The following is a 25602-nucleotide window of genomic DNA, read 5'->3' as shown; positions in this document are numbered from 1 at the left end:
TGTGCAGACAATGTCATTGGAAAAACTCATAGTTTGTTGCCGGTAAAGTCTTCCCACAACATAGGTTGTTTGCGGTCACTTTTATAGAGCCTTTGTACAAACTTTTAGGGGTTGAGGGTTTAGTGTAAGATCTGAGGATAGTGTTATGGTTAGTTTAGTGCTAGTGCGGAGTTGACAGTTAAAATTAACTAATAAAGGTAAAACCTAAATCTATAAACATGAGTGTAACAATCACGCCTGCGAATCCCACCATCATGGTGGTGGTGAGGGGGTGACAGCTTGGGGGGGGGGGGTGTTGGGGGGCTGGTCCTGTTACCTGCTCTGGAAGTAATATAGGTCCCCTTTACTCCTTCAGCATACAAGTGCCATGGAGCCAGCCAATCACTATGCAGATTCCTATCACATGAGATGAAACAGAAGCCGCATAGTGATTTGGTAGCTACACAGCACTTGTATGCTGAAGGGTAGTGAAAACAACATCCAAAAAGGGCGGCTGGAAATCTGGGTGCCAGAAAGTAGAATATCGGTATATTTACAGATATCCTACTGTTGTGCTAATTCTTATAGTAAAATATTAGTAAATGTTACTAATATTTTACTATAGCTAAACCTAGCCCTATTCCCTCACAATGCCCTCCCTCTGCTGATGCCTAACTCTAAACTAAAAACCCCTCCAGTGATGACCTTAAAAGACCCCACGATGACACCTAACCCACCTATGGCGGCACATAAATGTCCGTGGTACTCTGAAGCCCAAATTTACTTCTTTCCCACCACTATATAGTTATGTCCTGTCTATAAATAAAGTAAACTTTTGCCAGGCATCCTCTTTCTACCACTCGTTGCACATGCTTGTTCTTACTTAAGAAGAATTCGATCAAGGTCCACTTTAATTGTGTGTGCAGGTGCCCCACTTTTTGGAAGAACCACAAATACATGGATGACCAACCTACTGCTGAAGTACTGTGTGTGTCATTGCATGGCCATACTAGCAGTGCTGCTGTTCTGTAAAGCACAGACTCGCACAGAAATTGTACTGACCTTCCTACAAGCCAATCATGCAATAACTATGAGCAATTTCAGCTGCCATCTTTGGTGTGATTTACTATGAGTGCAGTGGAGTGAAGCTAACAGTGAAAAATAATTACGGTATAAAAAGTATGCACATGGTTGAATGTGTGAAATGAACTCTGGCTCTTTTCGTGGAACTTAAGTGCACGCCTCTTAAACTAAATCATTCCACTCATATGTCTTGTTCTTGGAAAAGGATTTTAATAGTTATCTTATCTATCTTAAAATGCTCATAACGATATTAACTCACCATTGCTTAGGCAGTAAGACTGAGAAAAGATGTGTTCCTTGGAGACAGTGTGTGCGTCTCATGCAATGACACTTCATTTTATTAAACAGAAATGTAGCTGGTGCTGGTAAGCAGATTGTAATATAGATTTGGAGGCAAAGATTTAAAGAACAATTCCAGAGCTCTAGCAAAAGGAAAGTCCAGCCTAAATCCTTATATCCAACACAAATTTAGCATTTTATATTACTTTAACCTTACCTTTAGGCTGGATTTACACATAGATGCATTGCATTGAGTTGCGTCCCATTTTGGCAGTGGGATGCAACGTGATTTAATGCAACACATTAAGTGTAAACAGGGCCTCATCTTAAAGCCAACCTGGAGGTAAAAAGTGCCCAATTACCTTGAGAGCAAACAGCCTCTGGATATTACAGAGGCTTCCTCCATCCTTCTCCTCACCGTACCAGCACTGAAACCTCCGCCAGCCTATCAGCAAGAGCATATCGATGGAAATTTGGACTGCTGCTCATAGAATATTGGTTAATCTACTGATATTTTACTATTTGGCACTGGATAATGCTAACAGTACAATATATGTAATTTTAATGATATTCTACTGCTACTTCACTTAACCTTCCTCTCACAACTAACCCTGCCTCTAGCTACTCCTTACTTTAACCTACCCCTACCTAGTTGTAACCCTAACCACACACCTGCCGCTAATACTAGCACCCAATAAGTCAGGTACATTTACATGCTTTTAACAGATTGGAAAACTACAGGAAGTAGTTTAAGCTACATGAAGCTGGTGGACTCCCATCAGCCTGATGGAAGATCTGATTTGACCCTCTTTATTCAAGAATGACACAATCATCATTATTTACAAATAAGAATATTGGCAAGCCACCAAGTGATTAGGAAATCCTTCTGTGACAGCAATACAATGATTTGCACTTACTGGACCCTTGCAGTTCCAGCTGACAGAGCCAAAGTGGCAGGCTTTTAATCACTGACAGGAAACAGCACCCAAATCATGCAAAATGATAGGGAGAGGGATGACAGAAGAGGAATAAAAAGCTTTAAACGCTTCCATTTTCATAGGGGTTTGGTTCTGAGTTGCCCAGTCCACTCTGGCACTTGCTGACACAGAATATGAGGTTCTCTCCCTCTAAGATAAATATATCTGGGTAATACAAATGATTTGCATGCTTGAAAACTGTGGAATATGTTAATCATTTATACAGTGCTCTTATCATACTTTTGAATGCATTAGAAAGAACTGAGATTGTGGAATGTAGAATTTCATTGTTTACTTAAAGGCACCGTGAAAATGTTCTGCGGCTGAACATGAAGTATTCCTAGTACAAATATAGACGAGAAGGATATTGAGTGACTGGATCTGCAGGAGCACTTCACAGGGAATTCCTCTGTTTGTGCATCAAGCAAGCTGCTTTTTCTCAGCAAGGCCTCATTGATTTGTCCTCAGAGCATTACTACATGTAGACAAACATCATGTCCCGCTGTCATCTGTGGGCTGGAAGGAAAGATGGAGCGGGGTGAAAGGGACTCGATGTTTATATTTTCAATGTAGACAAAAATGTTGCAAAATAAGAAAACATTCACGAAACTATTGAATAATGCAAAGCCCAATTTAAAGAAATGATCCTATGCAAGGCAGGCTTTTCCTTCTGCTTCAGTTTGGTTGAGGAGGGAGAGATTAATGGGCTCAGCATTAACCTCTTGCAGTGGGGGAAATGCGCTAGACAGTCCCTGCTAGGAACCCAGCCCTCTAGCTAAAAATAACACTTTACATAAATCATCGGAGAACATATATTGTTACCAAATGGTTTTATGTCCCTCTTTCTCAGGATAAACTTATTTCCTCATGTTACTCTTTCTTTTGCTTCGGCGGAAGAAGATCTACAGACGAAGCTGTGGTAAAAGAGCATAACTTGCTTTTACTTCTTTAGATTTATAGATGTCTATAGATGTCTTGTATTAGTCGACCTGCCTGAGTAATGGTGGCCATACATGGTACAATTTTTTCATCCAATCTTACCAATTCTATGTAGTATAAGGGAACTGCCTAAATTATCCTTTCAGTATATTCACTTAATTTACCCTTATACTACATAGAAAAGTTAAAATTGTATGAAAAAATTGTACCATGTATGGCCACCATAAGGCTGTGTACACACAGGCAATAATTGTCACCTTTAAGGTGGCCATACATGGTACAATTTTTTCATCCAATTTTACCAATTCTATGTAGTATAAGGGAACTGCCTAAATTATCTTTTCAGTATATTCACTTAATTTACCCTTATACTACATAGAAATGGTAAGATTGGATGAAAAAATTGTACCATGTATGGCCACCATTAGGGTTCGGGACTCGTTCCTTGCATGAGCTCATACAGGCTGTCTTTCATCCAGGGCTGTGGAGTCGGAGTCGTGGAGTCGGAGTCGTGGAGTCGGAGTCGTGGAGTCGGGCAATTTTGGGTGCCTGGAGTCGGAGTCGGGAAAAAATGCACTGACTCCGACTCCGACTCCTAATGAATTTGTAACTGTAATTAAAATAGAAAATATGATAAAATGTTCTATTTCTCAGATAATAGTCATTAAATATAATGTGTATATATACAGTATATATACAGTAATAGCTGTGCTTAGTCCACAAAAATGAAATAAACCAATCAAAATTAGTTACTTGTGCTGCTTCAATAAAGCAGTCCCCGTATTTTTAAGGTCAGATATACATATCTGATTGTGACTGTATATATGATGTGTACGCAGGAATCTCTTATATATACTATATAACATCTATGCTATAAGAATAAAGCCTGATGTGTAGCCGTGTCACTAATAGAGATGGTCAACGAGATGGAAATAATTCTGCATTGATGCTGATTTATGCAAATGTATGCACTCTCTTTGCTCATGAAATCAAATAATTTGATATGTTATTAAAATTTGGTTTGGTGACTACAAATTAAAGGGTAACGGAGATGGATGAAAATTAAAGTTTTTTTTACATACCTGGGGCTTCCTCCAGCCCCCTTCAGGCTAATCAGTCCCTCACTGTCCTCCACCACCCAGATCTTCTGCTATGAGTCCTGGTAATTCAACCAGTCAGCGCTGTCCGGCCGCATGCCGCTCCCACAGCCAGGAACATTCTGCACCTGTGCAATAGTGCTGCGCAGGTGTAGTACGCTCCTGGTGGCGGAGTGTGTGCATGCGCACTACGCCTGACTGGCTCAAGTACCTGGACCCATAGCAGAAGATCCAGGTGGTGGAGGAGGACATAGAGGGACTGATTATCCTGAAGGCGGCTGGAGGAAGCCCCAGGTATGTAAAAAACTTTAATTTCATCTGTCTCAGGTTTACTTTGTTACACAGTAGTACTATACTCTACATATGCACTCCCCACAGAGCTGCAGGGAATCTACTGAGAATGCTGTGCACATTGAACACAGAGGTGTTGTCTGTCACCCATAAACCTTGTTCAGATTGTGCATGAAGAATGTGTAATAGAGGAAGAATCTCCTCATTCCCCTGCAGAGTACCTGCACATCATTCTTACATGTACCCACACTTACATTGCCTAGGGCCTGATAGATGTTCTTTGTTCCGGTTTGTACCTTTTACAAGTACTCTTACCAAGGACTAGTTTTAGTCTAAAGGGAATAAATATAGTAGTCTACATATCCTTCTCACTTCAGTTGTCTTGTAAAATTCCTAAGCGTTGGCAGTTAAGAGACGAATTTCATGTTACATACTTTTAATCAACAAAATTGTAATATGCAAATTAGAGGAGTCGGAGTCGTGGAGTCGGAGTCGGTGGAATCCTAAACTGAGGAGTCGGAGTCGGTGGATTTTTGGACCGACTCCACAGCCCTGCTTTCATCTACAGCCAAGTGACATGTTCTGCTGTGGATTTGGCCATCGCTTAAAGATACGGTTTGTTGGATTTGTAAGCGACCTCTAGGGATGCTATATTCTTGGCCAAGACAGGCCTGAACAGCCTTAAAAAGGAACTGTCGCGAAAATCTTAAAATTTAAAATGCATATAAAAAATAAGTACGTTTCTTCTGGAGTAAAATGAGCCATAAATCACTTCTCTCCTATGTTCCTGGCATTTACAGTAAGTAGTAGAAATCTGACATTACCGACAGGTTTTGGGCTAGTCCATCTCTCCATAGGGGATTCTCAGCATATTCTTTATAAAGACACTCCTTGAAAAAGATTTATAGAAAGATACTGACCAGCCTCCCTGCTCACCTTACACTTTTTTGGCAGTTGGACAGAGTAACTGCCATTTACAAAGTGCTTTTTGAAAATGTAGCAATCCCTGTGAACCCCCCCCCTCCCCCAATGAGGAGATGGGCTAGTCCAAAACCTGTTGGTTCTTTCCGATTTCTACTACCTACTTTAAGTGACAGCAACATAGGAGAAAAGTAATTTATGGCTCATTTTACTCTGGAAGAAACCTAATTCTTAATTGTATAAGTTTACATATATTTTAAATTTTAAGATTTTCGCGACAGAGGTCCTTTAAGGATTTAAAGAAAAGGATTGTTAAAGTATTTCTGACTCGAGGCAAAGCTACCTGAAGAAGTCAGAGGTATTCTCTGCTCATGCTGGACCGCATAACTTTGTGCATTGTCCGTTTCTCTTTCATCCCGTCCTATCTCCTCCTTCTCTGGTTTTGGTATTGAAGATGAGAGGAGGAGGAAACTTTTCCTACCTGAAAATTTTACTTTGGCCAAAAGTCTATTTTTTCAAGGCGTGATTGTGGATCCAGCATGAACATACCTCTGTGCTTCCCTTGGGTAGCTTTGCCTCAGGTCAGGTATACTTTAAGTAAGATGAGCACTAAAACAGGGCTTTTCAACCCTGTCCTCAAGTACCACCAACAGTGCATGTTTTGCAGAAAGCAACAAACATTCACAGGTGAGGTAATTAGTGTCTCAGCAGAGCCGATTAACTGCCTCTGTGGATTTCCACAAAACATGCATTGTTGGTGGTACTTGAGGACAGGGTTGAAAAGCCCTGCACTAAAGCACCTCTATGGCGGCACGGTGGCGTAGTGGTTAGCCTTCCCACCTTGCTGCGCTGGGTCCCCAATTTGAATCCCTGCTAGGACATTATCTGCACAGAGTTTGTATATTATCTTTGTGTCTACGTGGATTTCCTGTGGGCATTCCGGTTTCCTCCCAAATCCCAAAAATATACAGATAAGTTAATTGGTTTCCTCCCCTAAAATTGGCTCTAGATCAGGCATGGGCAAACTTGGCCCTCCAGCTGTTAAGGAACTACAAGTCCCACAATGCATTGCAGGAGTCTGACAGCCACAGTGATTACTCATAAAGGCAAATGCATTGTGGGACTTGTAGTTCCGTAACAGCTGGAGGGCCGAGTTTGCCCATGCCTGCTCTAGATTATGCTGGGAGCAAGATTATGGCTGTGAGCCTCTCTTAAAGAGACACTGAAGTGAGAAAAAAAATATGATATAATGAATTGGTTGTGTAATACGGATAATTACTAGAAGATTAGTAGCAAAGAAAATATTCTCATATTTTTATTTTCAGTTACATAGTGTGTTTTATAACATTGCATCATTCTGTAATATTTGCAGTTTAACATCTACTCAGCAATCTAAATGATTTTTTCAGAGCAGTCTTGTGAACTTGTGACCTGTCCTCTGGCAGAGAAAAAGAAAATTCTTCACTGACAGTTGAGATAATAAACTTCAGAAGACAGCTCTCCCTAGGCGGATCGCTCAAGACCAGTCTTATCAGCTGAACGACTGACTGTACACACAGCCCGATTTGACGTCCGGACGACTGAACGACAGGACATCCAAACGACCCGTCGTCTAAAAAAAATCCGACGTGTGTATGGGCCTTAAGACTGAAAGTCATAGAGCTTAATGGCTTTTTTGCATAGAGATAACAACTGGATTTTCTTAACTCTTCCTGTACTGGAAACCATTTTGTCTCTGATTTTAATGTTTTATTTCTTAGCTGTACTACACATACAAATCATTATATCATCATTTTTTTTTTCGCTTCAGTGTCTCTTTAAGGAAAATTAGTGAAAAGACTATATTTACTCTGAACTGCACTGCGGGAGATGTCGGGTCTATATAAATACTAGCATAATAATAATCTATGATTTAGAACCGTTCCTTCAGTCGGGAAACATGGCTGCCTCATCCAGACTGTGCCATACTGATTTTTGTATAGCATGCATCTGAGTGAAGATCCACTTTTTTAGGAATCCTTTTCCTATTCATGTTATTCAGCAGGTACCAGTAATGCGATCTAATAAAATAATGGTGATAACGCAGTAAGAACACCTGCTACCCACAACTTCCAAAAAGGAACCCAAATGTCCACATTACTATTTTACAGCTAGATGGCCAGATAACTGGCTACAGTGAACTGTTGACCTGTTTGTATTGCAGTAAAACAGAGGTTCCTGGCTATCAGATAGAACACTGTATTCACAATTTCAACATAATGTCTTCCGAGTGCCATAAAACGTAAATACGCAAATTACGTAAATAAGTTTCAAGCAGAATGAGTTATCTATGTAAGTGTTATCAGGCCTGTGTGTCTCAATCTTCATGTTCCTTTTTTTTTTTTTTTGTGTAAATTAGAGGAATTGTTTTAATTCCAAGCATTCCACTTCTGTCAGCATTCCTTTAAACCTGATATTACTGATAGATTGCCAGCAAAGCAAGATATAGGTTTTGAACGGAAGATCTGCTTTAAGCCCTGACTTTGCAGTGCTTCAGTTAACAACTTCACTTGTCTTGTGCTAATCTAAGAGTACTAATTACAAGAGAATGGTGCTGATTTACAAAGACGTATGCAAAGAACTTCCAGCACAACTAGAAGAGCTGCCCAGAGCAAATCAGGATTTCTATTGCATTTCACAGAATTCAGGGAAACTGCTTTTGTATTTTGAGAATAAGCCACAAAGAGTTTGATTCACAATTGACTTAATTTTCTCCTCTCTGAAATGACATTAACACCTTTCTACCCCCCCCCCCCCCCCCCCCCCCCCAAAAAAAAGTGCACAAAGCTAAAACGCTCAAAATAAGTTATTTCCAATTAACTTAAGTTTTTGTTTTACTTTTCTTATATTAATACATTTTTGATTGTAGGGTAGTGTGTGTGTGTGTGTGTGTGTGTGTATACAGTTCAGCCATCCATTTGAAAGAGACCTTTTGTCAAAGCTGATTCATACCTATATATTGCCTGCTTATAGGTACAGTGATCGGCAGTTTAGAATGCTTGCAAGCCACTCACTGGTGTTAAAGAGAAACTCCGACCAATAATTTAACTTTATCCCAATCAGTAGCTAATACCCCCTTTTACATGACAAATCTATTGCATTTCACAAACAGACCATCAGGGGGCGCTGTGTGACTGATTTTGTGCTGAAACCACTCCCACTAGAGGCTCTGAATACCGTGGTACTCCTGGCAAACTGCCACAATGTAACAATGTTCACAGACAGGAAATGGCTGTTTAGAGCTGTCTAACAGCCAGAACAGTTAGAAACAGCTACATAACATGCCCACAGTAACAATGTCACCATGTAATACATGTCAGAATGTGAATCTGGGAGAGGAAAGATTTTACAATGAGCAAACACTGACTAAATCATTTATACATAATTATTGTAAAAATGAAGCACTTTTTTATTACATTATTTTCACTGGAGTTCCCCTTTAAGGGTTTGTAGTCCTGATGTACTGCAGGCTGTTTTGTTTCGAAGCAAGAAGAACGGCACCGTTGTAGGGGCAATGGAGGCACCTGCTATTTTATTGGGTACCTCAGAGCGCCCAAATTACCATCTAATGCCGCTAATCGCGGCTTTGCAGAATGGATTTTTAGGCACATTGGGGTAACGGCATTAAGGGATAGGTACCAACTGGGGTGGTGTTAAAGGTCATGCATCAGTAGAGGCAGTGTTAAGGGTTAGCACTGATAGACCATATAGCACAGTGTTCCCCAACCCTGTCCCCAAGGCCCACCAACAGTGCATGTCTTGTGGAAATCTACTCAGGTAGATAATCGGCTCTGTTGGGACACTAATTACCTCACCTGTGCATGTTTGTAGTTTTCTGCAAACCATGTACTGTTGGTGGGCCTTGAGGATAGGTTTGGGGAACTCTGAAATAACAGACTTGGGATATGGACTTGTAAAGCTGCTACGGAGTACAGTGAGGTCCCCCTCATGATTCTGCATACTGATAAAGATGTACCAGTCACAGAAGTGATTAAAGAGAAATGCAAATATTTTAACAGATTGACTGGTCCACATGGTTACTTCAGGTTAAAACTTTTAGGTATGTCCACCCTCTAGATTCAGCTTACAAGGGCAGGGATCTCCTCCTAGTATTTCTGCTGTAATTTATCATATGAACATGCACCAGTATTGGTAATGTCTCAAAGCCCACATCAACTATGTATGTATTTGTATTGCTGGATGTCCTGATTCGACACTGTTTTGAATGTCTCATGTATCTATGCTCTCCACTATTTGCTTTGTACTATGTTCGCACTATATGGTATAAATAATAATTGGAAATGTTGCTGAACGGCGCTGTGCACCACAGCCAATTGCAGGACTACATTAATGCTATTCATCACTATATATTTTTATTTGCAATTTGGTAGGCCCAGGCGAATTGTTTACCTTGGACACAGGTAGCCAGCGGCGTCCTCGGCATTACCATTGCTTACAATGTTAATTGCAGCTTTGGTGCACTGGGGTGCTTAGATTTGGTGCCATTTGGCAATACATTTGTTGGGACACGGAAAGTGGCCAATGGGAAGTGCCGATGCAATGGTATGACAATTGACAAGGGGAGAGAAGACCTTGGTAAGTAAGGTTCATGTTAAATAAAGGAGCAGGAACGGTAGTGTTAGGTGTGGCGGCAGTGAGGTTAGTGTTGGGTGTAGCGGCAGTGAGGTTAGTGTTAGAAGTAGGGGCAGTGAGGTTAGTGTTAGGTGTAGCAGCAATGAGGTTAGTGTATAAGTAGCAGTAGTGAGGTGTTAGGTGTAGCTCTAGTAGGAGGGCTAGTGGTGGGTGTAGCTAGGTGTTAGGTGTAATGGCACCAGGAGGGTTATTGTGAGAGGAGGGATTATGAGCGGGGTTTGACACAAGCTGTATGTGGGTTAATATTTGTAATATAAAATTAGCAATAGTAATACTATCAGCTACTCACGCCAAACTCTGCATCTATATTAAATGCACGCGCATGTTGTAATACATTTTAAAGAATCCAAAATTGACACTTCAGTGACTGAAACGGACAGGTTGCTTTGGACAAATGTGTCCGTGTGCTCCAGCTTTCTGTGTAGCTGCGTTGTATAGTATATTTTCTGGTGTAGTTTATTTTCTAAGGTATTTCCATTAAAAGTATCTCCCCTTTCCCTTACGGTTGCCCTTTAGTATTTTGTGACTTTTACTCTACTTGGCAGTAAACTAAAGTTGTTTATACAAGTACAATGATAACTATTTTATCAAATTACACCTACAAGATAATGAATACCCCAGTGCTGCATGTGCATTTCAATCAAAATCACATATTTTTGTCAGCATATAATCCACTTTACTGATGCCAGGTCTTCATTGCCAGGGTATGCTTTATTATGTGTAATTGTTTTTTCTTTTCATGCAAGGCCAACAAAAGTACAATGCACTGTGACTGGAAAAAAGAGCAGTTGTTAACAAAATATTCATGTTTTACTATGGCAAATAATGCGTGATATTCAACATAGTAATCCTGTATGTTCTATCTTAGTAGCATAAGTGGGCAGCACGGTGGCGTAGTGGTTAGCTCTCTTGCCTTGCAGCGCTGGGTCCCTGGTTCGAATCCCAGCCAGGGCACTATCTGCAAAGAGTTTGTATGTTCTCTCCGTGTCTGCGTGGGTTTCCTCTGGGCACTCCGGGTTTCCTCCCACATTCCAAAAACATACGGATAAGTTAATTGGCTCACCCTAAAAAATTGGCCCTAGACTACAGTACTTACACTACATAATATAGACATATGGCAATGGTAGGGACTAGATTGTGAGCTCCTTTGAGGGACAGTTAGTGACAAGATATATATATATATATATATATATATATATACACTGTACAGCGCTGCGTAATATGTCGGCGCTATATAAATACTAAATAATTATAATAATAATTACTAGGCTTGTGCTCATAACTACAGAAATATAGATAAAACATTATACTTTTGTGTAATAAACTGTGTTTATTGAACAATGAAGCGTAAAAAAAACCCAAAATAAAATGTTCAAGGCGGGGCATAGGTGAGCCATGGTCTATATGAGAATAAGCAGAAAGAGCTGTACATACTGTATCATAGACATTGCCTGATTGAGAAAACTCCTGCAATACTTGATTCATGTGTGACAACAGTGAATGTCAGGAGTGTCCGAAGTCTGGCCTGAGGGCTAAATGTGGCCCACCAAGCCTTTTCCAGCAGTCCCCAAAGTTCCTGTGAGATTTTCATTGTATTTGGGCCTCAGGCCATTGCTGTGGCACCGTATGCACCAATGGTTAGGGCCAACATGTCTCACCGTTCTGCCTCCCCCTCCACTCTCTTGTAGTCCCATAGGAATTAGTACAGAACTACAAAGAAATGGCCACTATGAGTGTATATTAACTATACACTGGAAAATGTCAACCATTTTTTGTAGTCCTATAGTAATTACTAGGGGGCAATGGAAAATGGCCACAGAATTCCCAGTGTGTGTGTGTGGGGGGGTGGGGGTGGGGGGTAGGAAAAGCAGATATGTGGGCCTGGACTTGATGAGTGAAGGGTAGCCACTTATGCCAGCAGTAGCTGCTATGCCAGCAGCAGCCACCTATTAGCAGCAGCCACTGCACACTGAAGGGGGCATGTTGACAGCACTCATGGGATATGGTTTATTTCCCATAGAAATGTTTTATTTCACAAACCTTTAATGGGCATATTGTAACTTAGGTCAATCATAAAAACATGTGTTTAAGTTTGCTAGTTCAGCCTCCTAGCTATCTCAAAACTGGTAATGTGGCCCTTGGTCCAAAAGGTTTGGCCACCCCTGGTGTATGTAATGGTGTCACAGCAACATAGAAGAAAAGTAATTGATTTCTCATTTTACTCTTGGAAAAATGTGCTTCTTATTTGTATATGTTTATATGTACTTTAAATGTTATGATTTTCGCGATAGTGGTTCTTTAACGACTGTCTCCATGGGGTGGGTTATTTTCTGCTGCTTGGCTCATTGTCTTCATGCTCTACAGATTTCAAGAAGGTGGAACACAGAAGTTGTTCTCCAAAAAAAATTGCAGTCTGAAGCTCTGTAGGTCTTTGCTGCAAGAAGTGTCTGGTGAGATGCCCACTTACTTTATACATTGTTTGACAGATTCATTTCCAAGAGCTTAACTACCTATCGGCGTGCAGTCCTGGGGGCTCCGCTCTATCTTCTGTCTCCCAGCGGACACGACTGTCCCCCTGGGAGGCTCTAAAGCGATCCGCTGTCATAGGCTGATGCCGACGACAGCTGATTGCGCTGATTGGCTGGTGGGGGAAGGGACAGGGAAGGGAGAGGGGGAGAGTGGGGAAAAAAATGCACAAATTTATAAAAAAAAATTGCAAATAAATAAGCATCCCTGCGGGGATCATAGCCCACCAACAGAAAACTCTGTTGGTGGGCAGAAAAAGGGGTGGGGAAGGGGGGAGAATCACACTTGTGTGTTAGGTTGTATGGCCCTGCAGCGAGGCTTTAAAGATGCAGTGGCCTAATTGGCAAAAAAACGGCCTGGTCACTAGGAGGGTTTAAGCCCGTGGTCCTTAAGTGGTTAAACTAAGATAAACACAACAAACTTCTTACTGTAAGTACCTACACAGGGAAGACGAATCCTTTTTGGCTGGAGTTGAGGTTTAACACACATTCTACTACAAGTAAAAATAAATTATCAGCTACAACATCCAATGTAAATGGAGATGATTCTTAAATTGTAACAAAAATTGCATCCTATTTTTTATCATCCTACAAGTTCCAAAAGCTATTCAAATGTGTTCTGGCTTACTGCAGCACGTTCTGTTATCACAGTCTCTGTAATAAATCAATGTATCTTTCCCCTGTCAGACTTGTCGGCCTGTGTCTGGAAGGCTGCCAAGTTCTTCAGTGTTGTGGTTCTGCTATGAACTCCCCCTTCCAGGCCCCTCTATGCACACTGCCTGTGTATTATTTAGATTAGGGCAGCTTCTCTCTTCTCTCTCATCTTTTACAAGCTGGATAAATCGTCCTCTGAGCTGGCTGGGCTTTCACATACTGAGGAATTACAGACAAGGGCAAAGCTGTTTGCAGGAAGAAAAGAGCAGCCTGAAACTTCAGTGCATGAGAGATGCAGGGGGAAAGAAACACACAAATGATCTCTTGAGATTCAAAAGGAAGGCTGTATACAGGCTGCTTGTGTATGGATGTATTTTCTATGTGTGGACATACTGTACATCAACCTACATCCTGTTTTGGTTGCCATTTTGTTTGTTTATAAACAAACTTTTTAAAACTGTTTTTAACCACTTTTAATGCGGCGGGGAGCGGTGAAATTGTGACAGAGGGTAATAGGAGATGTCCCCTAACGCACTGGTATGTTTACTTTTGTGCGATTTTAACAATACAGATTCTCTTTAAGTCATATACCAGGTATCACAAGGTTAAGGACAATTTGTAGATTCTTTAGAGTGCAAATAGGTCCTTTAGATGTATGTGTCTCCGGATGATAATGGCATCCCATACAGGAAGTCTGTGAAAGTAGTTGAGGTTCACATCATTCAGAGCAGTAGTCAGCCAGTGATCAGATCTTTCTCTTTCAGTAAACAAGCACTTCACCGTGGTTACATTCCACAACCAGATGTGAAGCATTGAATAATCTCCTTCCAGCAACATGGAATCCATGAACAGCTGTTCCCAATATACTGCTTTAAAATCTGGCTTCCAAGGCTGCTTATATGGTACCATTTTTCAGAATGAGGGTCAATACAAATAAAGTCACTGTTGATGCAGATGCAAGACATATTGGGTGTGGGGTGGTGGCGGAGAGGCTTAGAAATTCTGAAATGAATTGTATGCATCATCCATGGCAAAAACACAGCATTTCGCTGCCCAGTTGCTATCACGCCGGTTATATGTGTGAATAATATTTGTGTACAATTAGAAAATCAAGAGACTGTTCCTGGAAGCATTTCAGCAGTAAAGTCCAGATCCGCTTCTGAGGGAAAGCTGATTATTTAAGCGAGGGCAGAAAAATGATCAGCTTTTGAAACTGCATTAATTGTCCTGTACTTTTTTTTTGTGTGTGTTTCTTTCTCCTAAAATATCCATTGTGCTTAATTTCTTAAAAATCAAATAAAAAGGTTGTTATACAGTATAATCTCGTTATAATAAACTCTGATTTAGTTAACATTTGGATATAGTAAACTACTTCTCCAGGTTCCGGTTTATCTCCATTATAAGTCTATGAGAGCAACGCCTGGTATAATAAACTGATATAATAAAACTTCTCTTATAGTAAAAATGTTTTTTGGCCCCTTACGTGACGCTGACTCTGCATATAGTAAACAGTGGGCGGTGCATGCATCGTATAAAAAATCGGAATCGCATGTAGTGTGCAAGAGGGCTAACAAATCATCCACTTGCACTATCTTTGCAATTTGTACTGATGTTTTAAATAAACGAGTCTAGCCTCATTATGCTGACCCCATATGGGTGACTGTAGTCATTTTCTCATAATGCCGCATTACGTGTAGCTTAATTGGAAAGTAATGGTGTTGGTCCTCACTGTGCTGTGCTGTTCAGATGAAGAGAACAAAATCTACAGTCCCAACATAAAGGCTTTTGGAAATGTTTTAGCAAATGCTGTGCAGCTTCTATTTACAATGCTCATACTGAGAAGCAAATCATTTTCCTTGTATGACTCACTATTCAGAAACAATCATGAAGTCGGGAAGTTGATATTTTTAGAGCTGTAGATGTGTGAAATTCAAAGCATATTATTAAAGCTAATTTGTATAAAGCCACAGAACAGTTCTAAATGAGACTTTATTTCATCGCTCATCATTATGTCCGTCTGGCGTCCTGTGATGATGGTTTGATAACCTGAATTTACCAACCCAGTGAATTTCTCCTCTTTGCAGATCTGGTAACCTTCCTGGAACTAATCCTCTATAATAAAACCTAACTGTCTCTGCGTCCCATCCCTGCCCTTCCTGTGTGTGTCCGTCCCATATTTTGCGCTACTGCGCATGTGCAGGGAGGGACACAGAGACTGAGGAGAGCTGAGGGGGGACGGACGTGCGCGCACATGCGTGGCGACTGCGGCGTTCACGGGGAGAGTGAGAGGGAAGGGAGGGGAAGGGATTCAACACAGACCTAGAGCCCGTTTTGAGACGGGCTTAGGTCTACTAGTTTATCATCTTTTAAAGCATTGGCAATAGTGACTGTCCATACAACCTCAGTTTCCTTGCCTGTGATTTATACTTCTACATATGTTTGTACAGATTGGCACAGGTGCTAAGCCTGAATACTGCAGATGTGGGTTATTTAGTAAATGTGTTAATGTGCCCAATTTTCAAAATTGATAAAAATTAGGCCCTGACCAGTAACTCTGTGTAGATGCATTATGGATTTCAGCTGATTTTTAAAATATCGGCATGCCATCCCAGTATGTACAGTAAAAAGTGTTACTCTGATGATTGTTGATTTATTGGACGTGCACTACTAACACTTTACCGATTTGTTAGACCTTTCCACTGCTGTCACTTGTATGTTTATGCACTTATTACCTTGTGTCCTTCCCCCTACAGTGAGATAAATGAAAATTAAAGGACATCTAAAGTGAAAGGTTATAAGGAGGCTGCCATATTTATTTCCTTTTAAGCAATACCAGTTCGCTGGCTATCCTGCTTATCCTCTGCCTCTAGTACATTTAGCCATAGTCCCTGATCAAGCATGCAGCAGATCAGGTGTTTCTGACATTTTTTTGTCAAATCTGACAAGATTAGCTGCATGATTCTAGGCAACTGGTATTGTTTATAAGGAAATAAATATGGCAGCCTCCATATGCCTCTCACTTCAGTTGTCCTTTAAAGTGGGATTGTCAGCCATAAAATCAAATTCCATTTACCTACTGCTGTGTGTTTATTATGCAGTCTACAACCTGACCCTGCATTGCAAGCATTCCAATATACTCATAAATGTTTCTGCTGTAATAAATCTTATCTCAGTCAGTCTGGCTCTATTTGGTACATTGCAAAGGAGAAAGAAGCTCGTTATCTTCTCTCCCACATTCCTGTTCCTCACTGACTTGCTGAGGGCAGTTCAGTGTGACATAATACAACTTACCCCTGAAATATGATCTATGCTGTGCTCACATGTGTTTACAAAGCACACTAGATATGCCAGTGCAGTTTCTAGGAGAACAAATAGTAAGGCAGGAAATGACCACAGGATTTGCTTCAGTCAGAAGTAGTAAAGATGAAAAATGCCTGAAACCGTTTTCTCTTTATTTACTGTATAAAATTCCCCGATACCAAAACATGGGCTGTACAATACATGTTCTGTAAGTTGAACAAGTATTTATCTACTCGTGTATGTTTTTTTTTTCTTATTCTTGAATAGTATGGCTGTCCCTGCTGCTTTAAACATTCGCTCCACATGTCTACAAACAATATCAAATTGTCCCATTATAAGGCTAAGATTTTAGATGTTGTTGCTACAGTGACTGTTTCAGCATAGCTCTGTAAGTCCTGATGGATTGTCATGACTCTGCCTTTTCCATTGCTGTCAGGAGGACAAGATTTTTTCTTTCTGGATTGCGTAAAGTATATGCTCATGCATGCTTATCTGTCCCAAGCCCAGGCATAACTTCATAACTCCTATTGTCTACGCAAATATACCGAGACAGCACCTGTCATTGCCCTGTCACCAGAACCTTCATCGTTAGGAATCAACATTACTACTGTTACCTCCTTTACATAATATTACAACAAGCATGCAAGAGTAAATCATTTAGTGTAAATAAGTGATTCAGTGCAGGCGTTTAACTATAGATGATGGGGTCCCTCAGCAAAACTTTGATGCCCCCCCCCATGTTCACACCCTTTCCCTTGCCTACTCCTTGTCATCCTCACAGCCTGGGGGCCCATCTTGCAATGGTCATAAAACAGTGTGGCCATCATAATCTTCACACCCATAACAAGTGTTGCCACAAAAGCCCCTGATATGAAGGAGGGACCCCTTTATCAGAGGGAGTGTAGTAGTAATTGGGGTCCCTTAGAGCTCTGGGCCCCCCTGCGGTCGCTGGGGCTGCTTCCCTGCGGTTATGCCCCTGATTCAGTACTTCTGTGTACTTTCACAAATAATAATAATAAATTGCATTAAACTTTATTTCATAATTAGAAGCAAAGTAACTTTAACTTGTAGCAAATGGGGAAATTGTTGTGCCAAAAGCTGGAGTTATTTTAAACTGTCGCTATACTCTCTTCTTTCCTAAAAAGTCTCACTTGAACAGATCAAAGCATTATTGTGAAGTAAAAGTCCATATGAAGTCTTGCACCATATGGTCCAGATTTATACATACATTCCATGCAGTTTGCCAAGACGTCTAACTTAAAGACTGCTTTCTATCTCTCAGAATACTTTTGTTGTTCCAGTACATTTAAAATAAACCATTTCATTAACCAAACAGTTACATTGTGTATAAGATTTCGGTTTTGCTAGAGAATAAACACCAGAAAATGTATGTAATAAAATGTGTATTAACACATTTGTATCATCCACGTTTACCACTATTGCTGGCTGTGTTCTGAAAGGGAGACACAGAAGTAGCAGTTTTCTGTTGGAGAATGCGCCTGTTAAGGGCTGTATCTGGCCACTTTGGCGCCCCAGGCAACGCACCTTTAGTCTCTCTACTCTAATCTAGTGAAAAGAAAGATCATAACCTACATCAATTAGTTTTGTGGCCACCAATAAGAAATTGATAGTTTGCATAGAAATAATGTTGTTTCTCAAATACATTTGTAAAGGATGCACAAATTCTTACTAGGTCATGTACTGGCCCACATTTCCTGAACCCATATAACAAACCCTTCCAATAGTGGTTTTGAGAGGTGTGTGCCCACTTTATTAACATTATACTTTCTATGTACAGCCTGGGTCTTTACAGGTCAGAATATTGTCCTGGAAATCCAATCCGAGTTTCAGCAGTCAACACAGCAGTGCCCATTTAGCTGTTAAAATTACCATTCATCCCTGTCTTAATAGAACTAGCAGTTGGCTATAAGAATTCCATAAAGTACAGTGTGCTAAGACTAGCTCTGTGGTGCCCTTCTCTACAGTTGTCACCCTAGACATCTGCTTGGTTTGCCTGTGCCTAAAAACAGCCCTGCACCTATTCTGTGTATTTCAACTCTGATAAGTTCTACTGCCATATTTTTGTTGTTGTTTATTTTATGTGAAAACCTAAAAAGCTAGCAACAGCCCAGCAATAATGTTTAACCACTTCACCACTGAGGGGTTTTACCCCCTGACCACCAGAGCAATTTTCACCTTTCAGCGCTCCTTCCATTCATTCGTCTATAACTTTATCATTACTTATCGCAATGAAATGAACTATATCTTGTTTTTTCCGCCACCAATTAGGCTTTCTTTAGGTGGGACATTATGCCAAGAATTATTTTTTTCTAAATGTGTTTTAATGGGAAAATAGGAAAAATGTGGGGAAAAAAAAATTATTTTTCAGTTTTCGGCCATTATAGTTTTTAAATAATGCATGCTACTGTAATTAAAACCCATGAAATTTATGTGCCCTTTTGTCCCGGTTATAAAACCGTTTAAATTATGTCCCTATCACAATGTTTGGCGCCAATATTTCATTTGGAAATAAAGGTGCATTTTTTTCAGTTTTGCGTCCATCCCTAATTACAAGCCCATAGTTTATAAAGTAACAGTGTTATACCCTCTTGACTTAAATATTTAAAAAGTTCAGTCCCTAAGGTAACTAATTATGTATTTTTTTTAATTGTAAATTTTTGAATTTTTTTTTAATTACAAAAAAAAAAAAAATGGGGAGTGTGGGAGGTAATGAGTTAATTTTGTGTGTAAAAGTCATTTATTTGTATGTGAAAAATGTGTAGGGTGTAGTTTACTATTTGGCCACAAGATGGCCACAGTAACTTTTTGCTTTATTGCGACCTCCAAGCCTCCTTCCGGAAGCTTGGAGGAAGAATAAGGAGGCCGGACACGTGAGTTTCTTCTCACAATGATCGCGCTGCCCATAGGAGAGCAGCGGGTCATTGTGGGGCTTAGATCAACGAACGGTAATGGATTTTCCCGTTCATTGATCTCCGGGCGAGCGGGCGGCGGCGGTTTTACTAGCGGCGGGCGGCGTGTTTACGAGCGGGAGCGCGGACAGCGTCGGGAACGCGGAAAGTACGTGTTTCTCCGTCCCTGGTTTTTAAAGGATGGAAAAAGGGGCGGAGAAATACGTACGCGCGGGGGTAAAGTGGTTAAAATGTCTTCTAAACGTTTGTTGTGTTTTGATATCTTTATGATATCTGGAGTTTATAGTTTACATATTCTCAAAGCCCAGCAAATATTTTCATATATTTTTTCTAATGGTCTGCCACTGCAAATGGGCTATAGGTAATAATGCAATCCTCTAAATACCGTTATTTTGCCAATTGTGGAGGGCTTGTCTGACCTAAACCTAGACTCCCCACTAGGGATGATCACAGATATGCACATTTTTCTGAGTTGGTGCAAATGTATGCAAATTCTTATGCAAATATATGCATCTTGAAAATGGACCAGTCAATTTAAACCTGGGTTTAAATTGATTGGTCCATTTTCAAACTGCATACATTTGCATAAAAATTTGCATAATTTCAGAAAAATTTGCAACTCATTGATCATCCCTACTCCCCCACCTTAAAGGACAGCTGAAGTGAGTAGAATATGGAGGATGCCATATTTATCCCTGCTGATCTATTTGGTTGCAACATTGTCTGAATCACACGAGACACAATCATGTGCCTAATCTTGGCAGATCTGACAATAATGTCAGAAACACCTGATCTGCTGCAATCTTATTCAGGGTCTATGCTGAAAGTATTAGAGGCAGAGGAATTAGCAGGACAGCCAGGCAACTGGTATTGCTTAAAAGGAAATAAATACGGCAGCCTCCTTTAAACCTCTCACTTCATTTGTCCTTTAAGAGGTCTGTGGAGAGTTTGGCTTGGCCAGTAAAGGGCAGAGTTTAGACAGGGCTTCTCTCCCCATCTGACAAGGTGGGTCTCCCCATTACTTAAAACTGCAAGGACTTCCCACCTAAAAATGTATTTGTGGTAGATTTTTTTGTTTTTGTTAACCATAACCTACAGTATATCCTAGAGGGAAAGCGATAGGAGCATAGTCCTAATAAAATACTTTCACTGACTTTAGTATTTAGCATTCAGCTTTCACTAGTGTCTTGACAGAATTCTAATGAGACTTAAGACCTTATGTATAACATTCTTATGAGTAACATTAGTTATTCTATTCATATATTCATTTAATATTAGCATTTCCATCAAATGACTAGTATATCAGTAAAATATCTCCTTTTATAGGCAGAATAAAATGGCTACATAAGCCAGATGGAACCACTAAAATTGTCAATACCCTACCTTCAAGTACATTCATTTTCTTGCTTATGCATACTAACTGGAGTTTCTGAAACGGTCACTGGAAGAAGCTCCATGATGTTATGCAGATAGGAAACAATGGCTGTTCATTTTAAGCAGAGTTAGAACTCCTCAGCTGAGTACTTGAATATGTCCCTTGTCCCTAGTGGGGCAATCAGAAACCCGATCTGCTGGAGTGGTAGCACATGTTGAAGGCAATCTTGTTTGTCACGCAGATGATTTAAAGCTGAATTCCATGCAGACAGCTCAATACTCCAACAAAATACATTATATGTGATTTGTGTTGCCTGCCAAAAGATTTATAACATTGTCCAGCCAGTCCTGTCACTCAGATTAAAGGACACTCGCATAACTAGTGGATTTAACAAGGCAACATAGAACTAGTTCGCAATCCAGAGTCTGGGCTATTTAAGTCAATGTAAACCTTACTCACAACTAAACCCAAAACTGAACAAAGGAGATTCTCATACAACAATGTTCTAAGTGTAACCCTTGAACTTGACATTTTTCAGATTTCAAGTTACATTGCGTAGCTATGCTTGCCTGCAGCTGCGAGGTTCCTCTTTGTAAACTGTGGTCTTAAAGGGAACCCAAGGTGAGAGTGATATGGAGGCTGCCATATTTATTTTCTTGTAAACTATACTAGTTGCCTGGCAGCCCTGTTGATCTTCTGGCATAAGTAGTGTCTGAGTCAAAACCCTGGAACAAGTAAAGGGGTAATACAGCAAAACCAATAAAACCCGAGTCAGCTGAGTCAGAGTACCTGATCTGCTGCATGCTTGTTCAGGGGCAATAACTAAAAGTATTAGAGGCAGAGGATCAGGATGGCTATCAGGCAACTGGTATTATGTAAAAATAAATAAATATGGCAGCCTCCATATCCCTTTCACTGCGGGCCCCCTTTAAACCTGGTACACACATCCAATGGCTGGCCAGTTGCACCTCTCCCATGTAGCTTAACTACACAATCTGTTTATAGTATTTACTTTTGACCTGCTTAATACATGGAGGTGGTAAAACTAGTCCATGAAAAGCAAATCAAAATTGGATGTGTGTACCATGCCTAAGGCTACATACACACTTGATATAAAAGTCTTTGGAAAAGGCAAGCTCACAGACCAGTTTTACCCCATTCCATGTAGTATGAGAGCCATACTGTACACAGTCTATTCTATAGAGCTGAACTCCCCATCCGATAAAAATCTTTGAGAGATGCTGGACACAAAGATGCTGTACACATGCAACAGATCAGTATCTGCAAAAGATCAGTTCCTGCAAAAGATCAGTTCCTGTAAAATGCATTCATAGTCTATGATATCTGCAGATCTCATACACACCTTGTTTAACAGACATTCATCTGCAGATCTGACAATCATCTGCAGATTTGAAGATCTATCCTGGTGGATCTCATCTGCATATGATTGTCCATTAAGCAAGGTGTGTATGAGATCTGCAGATATTATACGTTGCATTTGCGCAAAGCCAATCCGCCAAGCGGATCGCTCATGTCCGGTCTTATCAGCTGAACAACAGACTGTACACACGCCCGATTTGACGTCTAAACGACGGGTCGTTTGCGGAAATACGACGTGTGTACGCACCTTTAGAATGCATTTTGCAGGAATGGATCTTTTGCAGGAACTGATCTGTTGCATGTGTACAGCATCTTTGTGTACAGCATCTTGCAAAGATTTTTATCTGATGGGGAGTTCAGCTCTATAGAATAGTGTGTAGGTATGGCTCTCATACTACATGAAAGGGGGTAACATTGGTCTGTGATCTTGCCTTTTCCAAAGACTATGGTCTGATGTGTGTGTATGTAGCCTTAGGGTGCATAAACACATAAAATTTTGATTGGCCAATTATTGTTACCGCCTCCATGTAGCAGGAGTGCCAACAGATTTTGAATAAACAGATTGTTGACAATTTTATCATCTGCGTGTAGTACCTACACAATCTGTTCATAGTATTCAAAATCTTGTTTGCACTCATACTACTTGGAATTGGTAAAATTGACTTATCAAAATTGGATGTGTGTATGCACCTTTTTGCTCCATTGGGGGAGGGGGGTAGTTGCTGTGCCATTAGGCCTCACCTTTCCTTCCTATAGAAACCTGCTGTTGTGGGGGCAAGCGATGCAGGATAATGTGGGACTAACTCAGTGCTAAGGTGTTTTTTTTTTTTTAATGTTTAGATAGTTATTTTTTTTTTTTTTTTACTGACCAAATCAGTTACACAGACCAAGCATTGTTTTACTGTAGATGAAATTTTTATTGTTTAACATTTTTTCATCTTTTTTCCGATGCACTGACAGTAATTCTCTAGAAAACCAAATGTAAAAACCATGTGTAGGCTGGAACTGTACGGCAGTGAAAGCATTCTTTTACTTCTCTTTTCAGTTCATATTTAATCCTAAAATATAAATGAGAAAGTGGAAATCAGAGAGGATGCGGTGCAGCTGCAGCTCATTGCACAAACCTTTTTTTTTTTCTTTCATAAAATAAACAAGATTTTGGTTTGCTTATCTAAATAATATAAGCAAATACCTTATTTATAAACAGCAAATACATACATTTGTGGCCAGTCTGTGGGATCCAAAATATCATGACTCATTTGCCTTTTTTTAAGGCAAACATTTACTAAACACTGAAATGTAATATTGGGGTTGATTTAAAGAGAATCTGTACTCTAATATTCTTACAATAAAAAGCATACCATTCTATTCATTATTTTCTCCTGTGCCCCTCTGTGCTGTTTCTGCCACTCTCTGCTGCAATCCTGGCTTGTAATTAACAGTTTTAGGCAGTGTTTACAAACAAACTAACCAGCTTCTAATAGGCTCAGCTAAGCATAGTGTGTGAGTCATCTCAGAGTATGCAGGGGGCCTGCAGAGGGTGTGTATCGCTTCTACCAATCACAAGCAGCCCTGCACATTCCACACAATCAAGCTTTAGCCCGACAAACAGGACAGAGGAAAGATACATTGATTTATTACAGAGACAGTGCAGTTAGGAAAGACTGCAGTAAGCCAGAGCAGATTAGAACAGGCATAGGAACTTATAGGATAGAAGAACTAAGGCTGAAACATTTGTTACAGAGTCTCTTTAATAAAGATGGAAAACAGCACAGCGCACCAGAGAACATAAATCAACTAACAAACTTGGAATGGACATAAAAAAAAAGATCTATCGGGTGATAAAAATGTGCACCCTTTGCCAGGATTACGAGGATCTCGCATGTCCGATCGTGGTGAGTATTGCAGACATAGTGACTTGGAGTTTGTGCTATTGCAGTTGAATGCATACAGTTATAGTAAGATTTAGGCTTTTATAAACTCAGGACAGCTTGCATCTGTTTTAAAGGGAACCCAAGGTTAGAATGATCCGCCATTTTTATTTTCTTTTAAACCATGCAATTTGCCTGGATGTCCCTCTGATCCTGCGTCTCTATTACTTTAACTATAGACCATGAACAGGCATGCAGATCAGATGCTTCGACTCAAGTCCGACTTGATTAGCCACATGCTTGTTTCAGGGTTGTGACCAAGACACTACTGATGCCAGAAGATCAGTAGGACTGCCAGGCAACTGGCATTCCCTCAAAGCTGCCAATTCCCTCAAGGATATATTAAGGGTCCATTTCCATTTGTAAATGGGAGCCGATGCGGCTGTGCTCCCTTTTGCGTCACTTCCGCATCTCCCAATGCGTAAGTGTATTGGAGGAGACGGAGGGCAGATGCGGCTGTGCGAGAATCTGTAGTATGCTGCAGATTCTCGGATCGCTTCACAAAACCAGCACAGAATACATTGCCATGCTTTGTTTACTGTGCAGTTGCAGTGTGATGCGGCTACATAGTACAGTGGAAACGGTCCCTAACTGCTCCACTGAAAGGTCCCACATTGCGATACTCTGCATGGGGAAAGGCAGTGTCTACTGAGGGAGCGTAGACTAGTGGTCCAGAGGAGGAGGAGGACCTCCTTTTTCCCTGGGCACATTTTTGAAAAGCTGTTTGTGCCTAAACTTGTATTAAAGGACCACTCCAATGAAAAACAATAATAAGTTAAAATATGACAGAACCGACAGATTTTGGACTAGTCCATCTCCTCATAGGGGATTCTCAGGGTTTTCTTTGTTTTCAGAAGCATTTCCTGAATGACAGTTTAACTGACAAAATAGTAAGATACCGGCCAGCCTTCCTACTCACTTGCACACTATTTTGTCAGACTTAACGACTGCCGTTCAGGAAATGCTTTTGAACTCAAAGAAAACCCTGAAAATCCCCCATGAGCAGATGGACTAGTCCAAAACCTGTCGGTTCTGTCAGATTTTAACTGCTTACTTTTTTCGCTGGAGTGGTCCTTTAACAGAAACTGTTTAAACATTCCAGATATTAGTTTTCCTGCCTGTCTAGGTGTATCACTGCCACGCTGTAGTGTTGCTGTAGTATTGCTCTAATTTTCACATCATTATCAGCATGTAAATAATGTATTGCTCTAGAATTTTTATCCTAGCCTGTGCCAGTATCTCAAGCTTA

The 25602-nt window shown here is 40.5% G+C and overlaps 2 protein-coding genes across 9 annotated transcripts in view; one reads left to right on the top strand and one right to left on the bottom strand.

The window, feature by feature from the left end:
- ARHGAP6 (Rho GTPase activating protein 6) overlaps positions 1-25602 on the top strand; it is a 330561-nt gene that overhangs the window by 115092 nt on the left and 189867 nt on the right. The gene's annotated exons all lie outside the window — the stretch shown is intronic.
- AMELX (amelogenin X-linked) overlaps positions 23367-25602 on the bottom strand; it is a 37781-nt gene continuing 35545 nt past the window's right edge. For all 4 annotated transcript variants that reach the window (XM_068265303.1, XM_068265302.1, XM_068265304.1 and 1 more), the window contains one exon: positions 23367-23480. In XM_068265303.1, the coding sequence (XP_068121404.1) occupies positions 23475-23480 (6 nt within the window). In that variant the 3' untranslated portion in view covers positions 23367-23474. The remainder of the gene's footprint in view (positions 23481-25602) is intronic.

Source organism: Hyperolius riggenbachi, chromosome 2 (genome assembly GCF_040937935.1).
Source record: "Hyperolius riggenbachi isolate aHypRig1 chromosome 2, aHypRig1.pri, whole genome shotgun sequence".
Classification (NCBI taxonomy): Eukaryota; Metazoa; Chordata; class Amphibia; order Anura; family Hyperoliidae; genus Hyperolius; species Hyperolius riggenbachi.
Note: the sequence above shows the minus strand (reverse complement) of the source record. Positions and strands in the feature narration are given on the sequence as shown.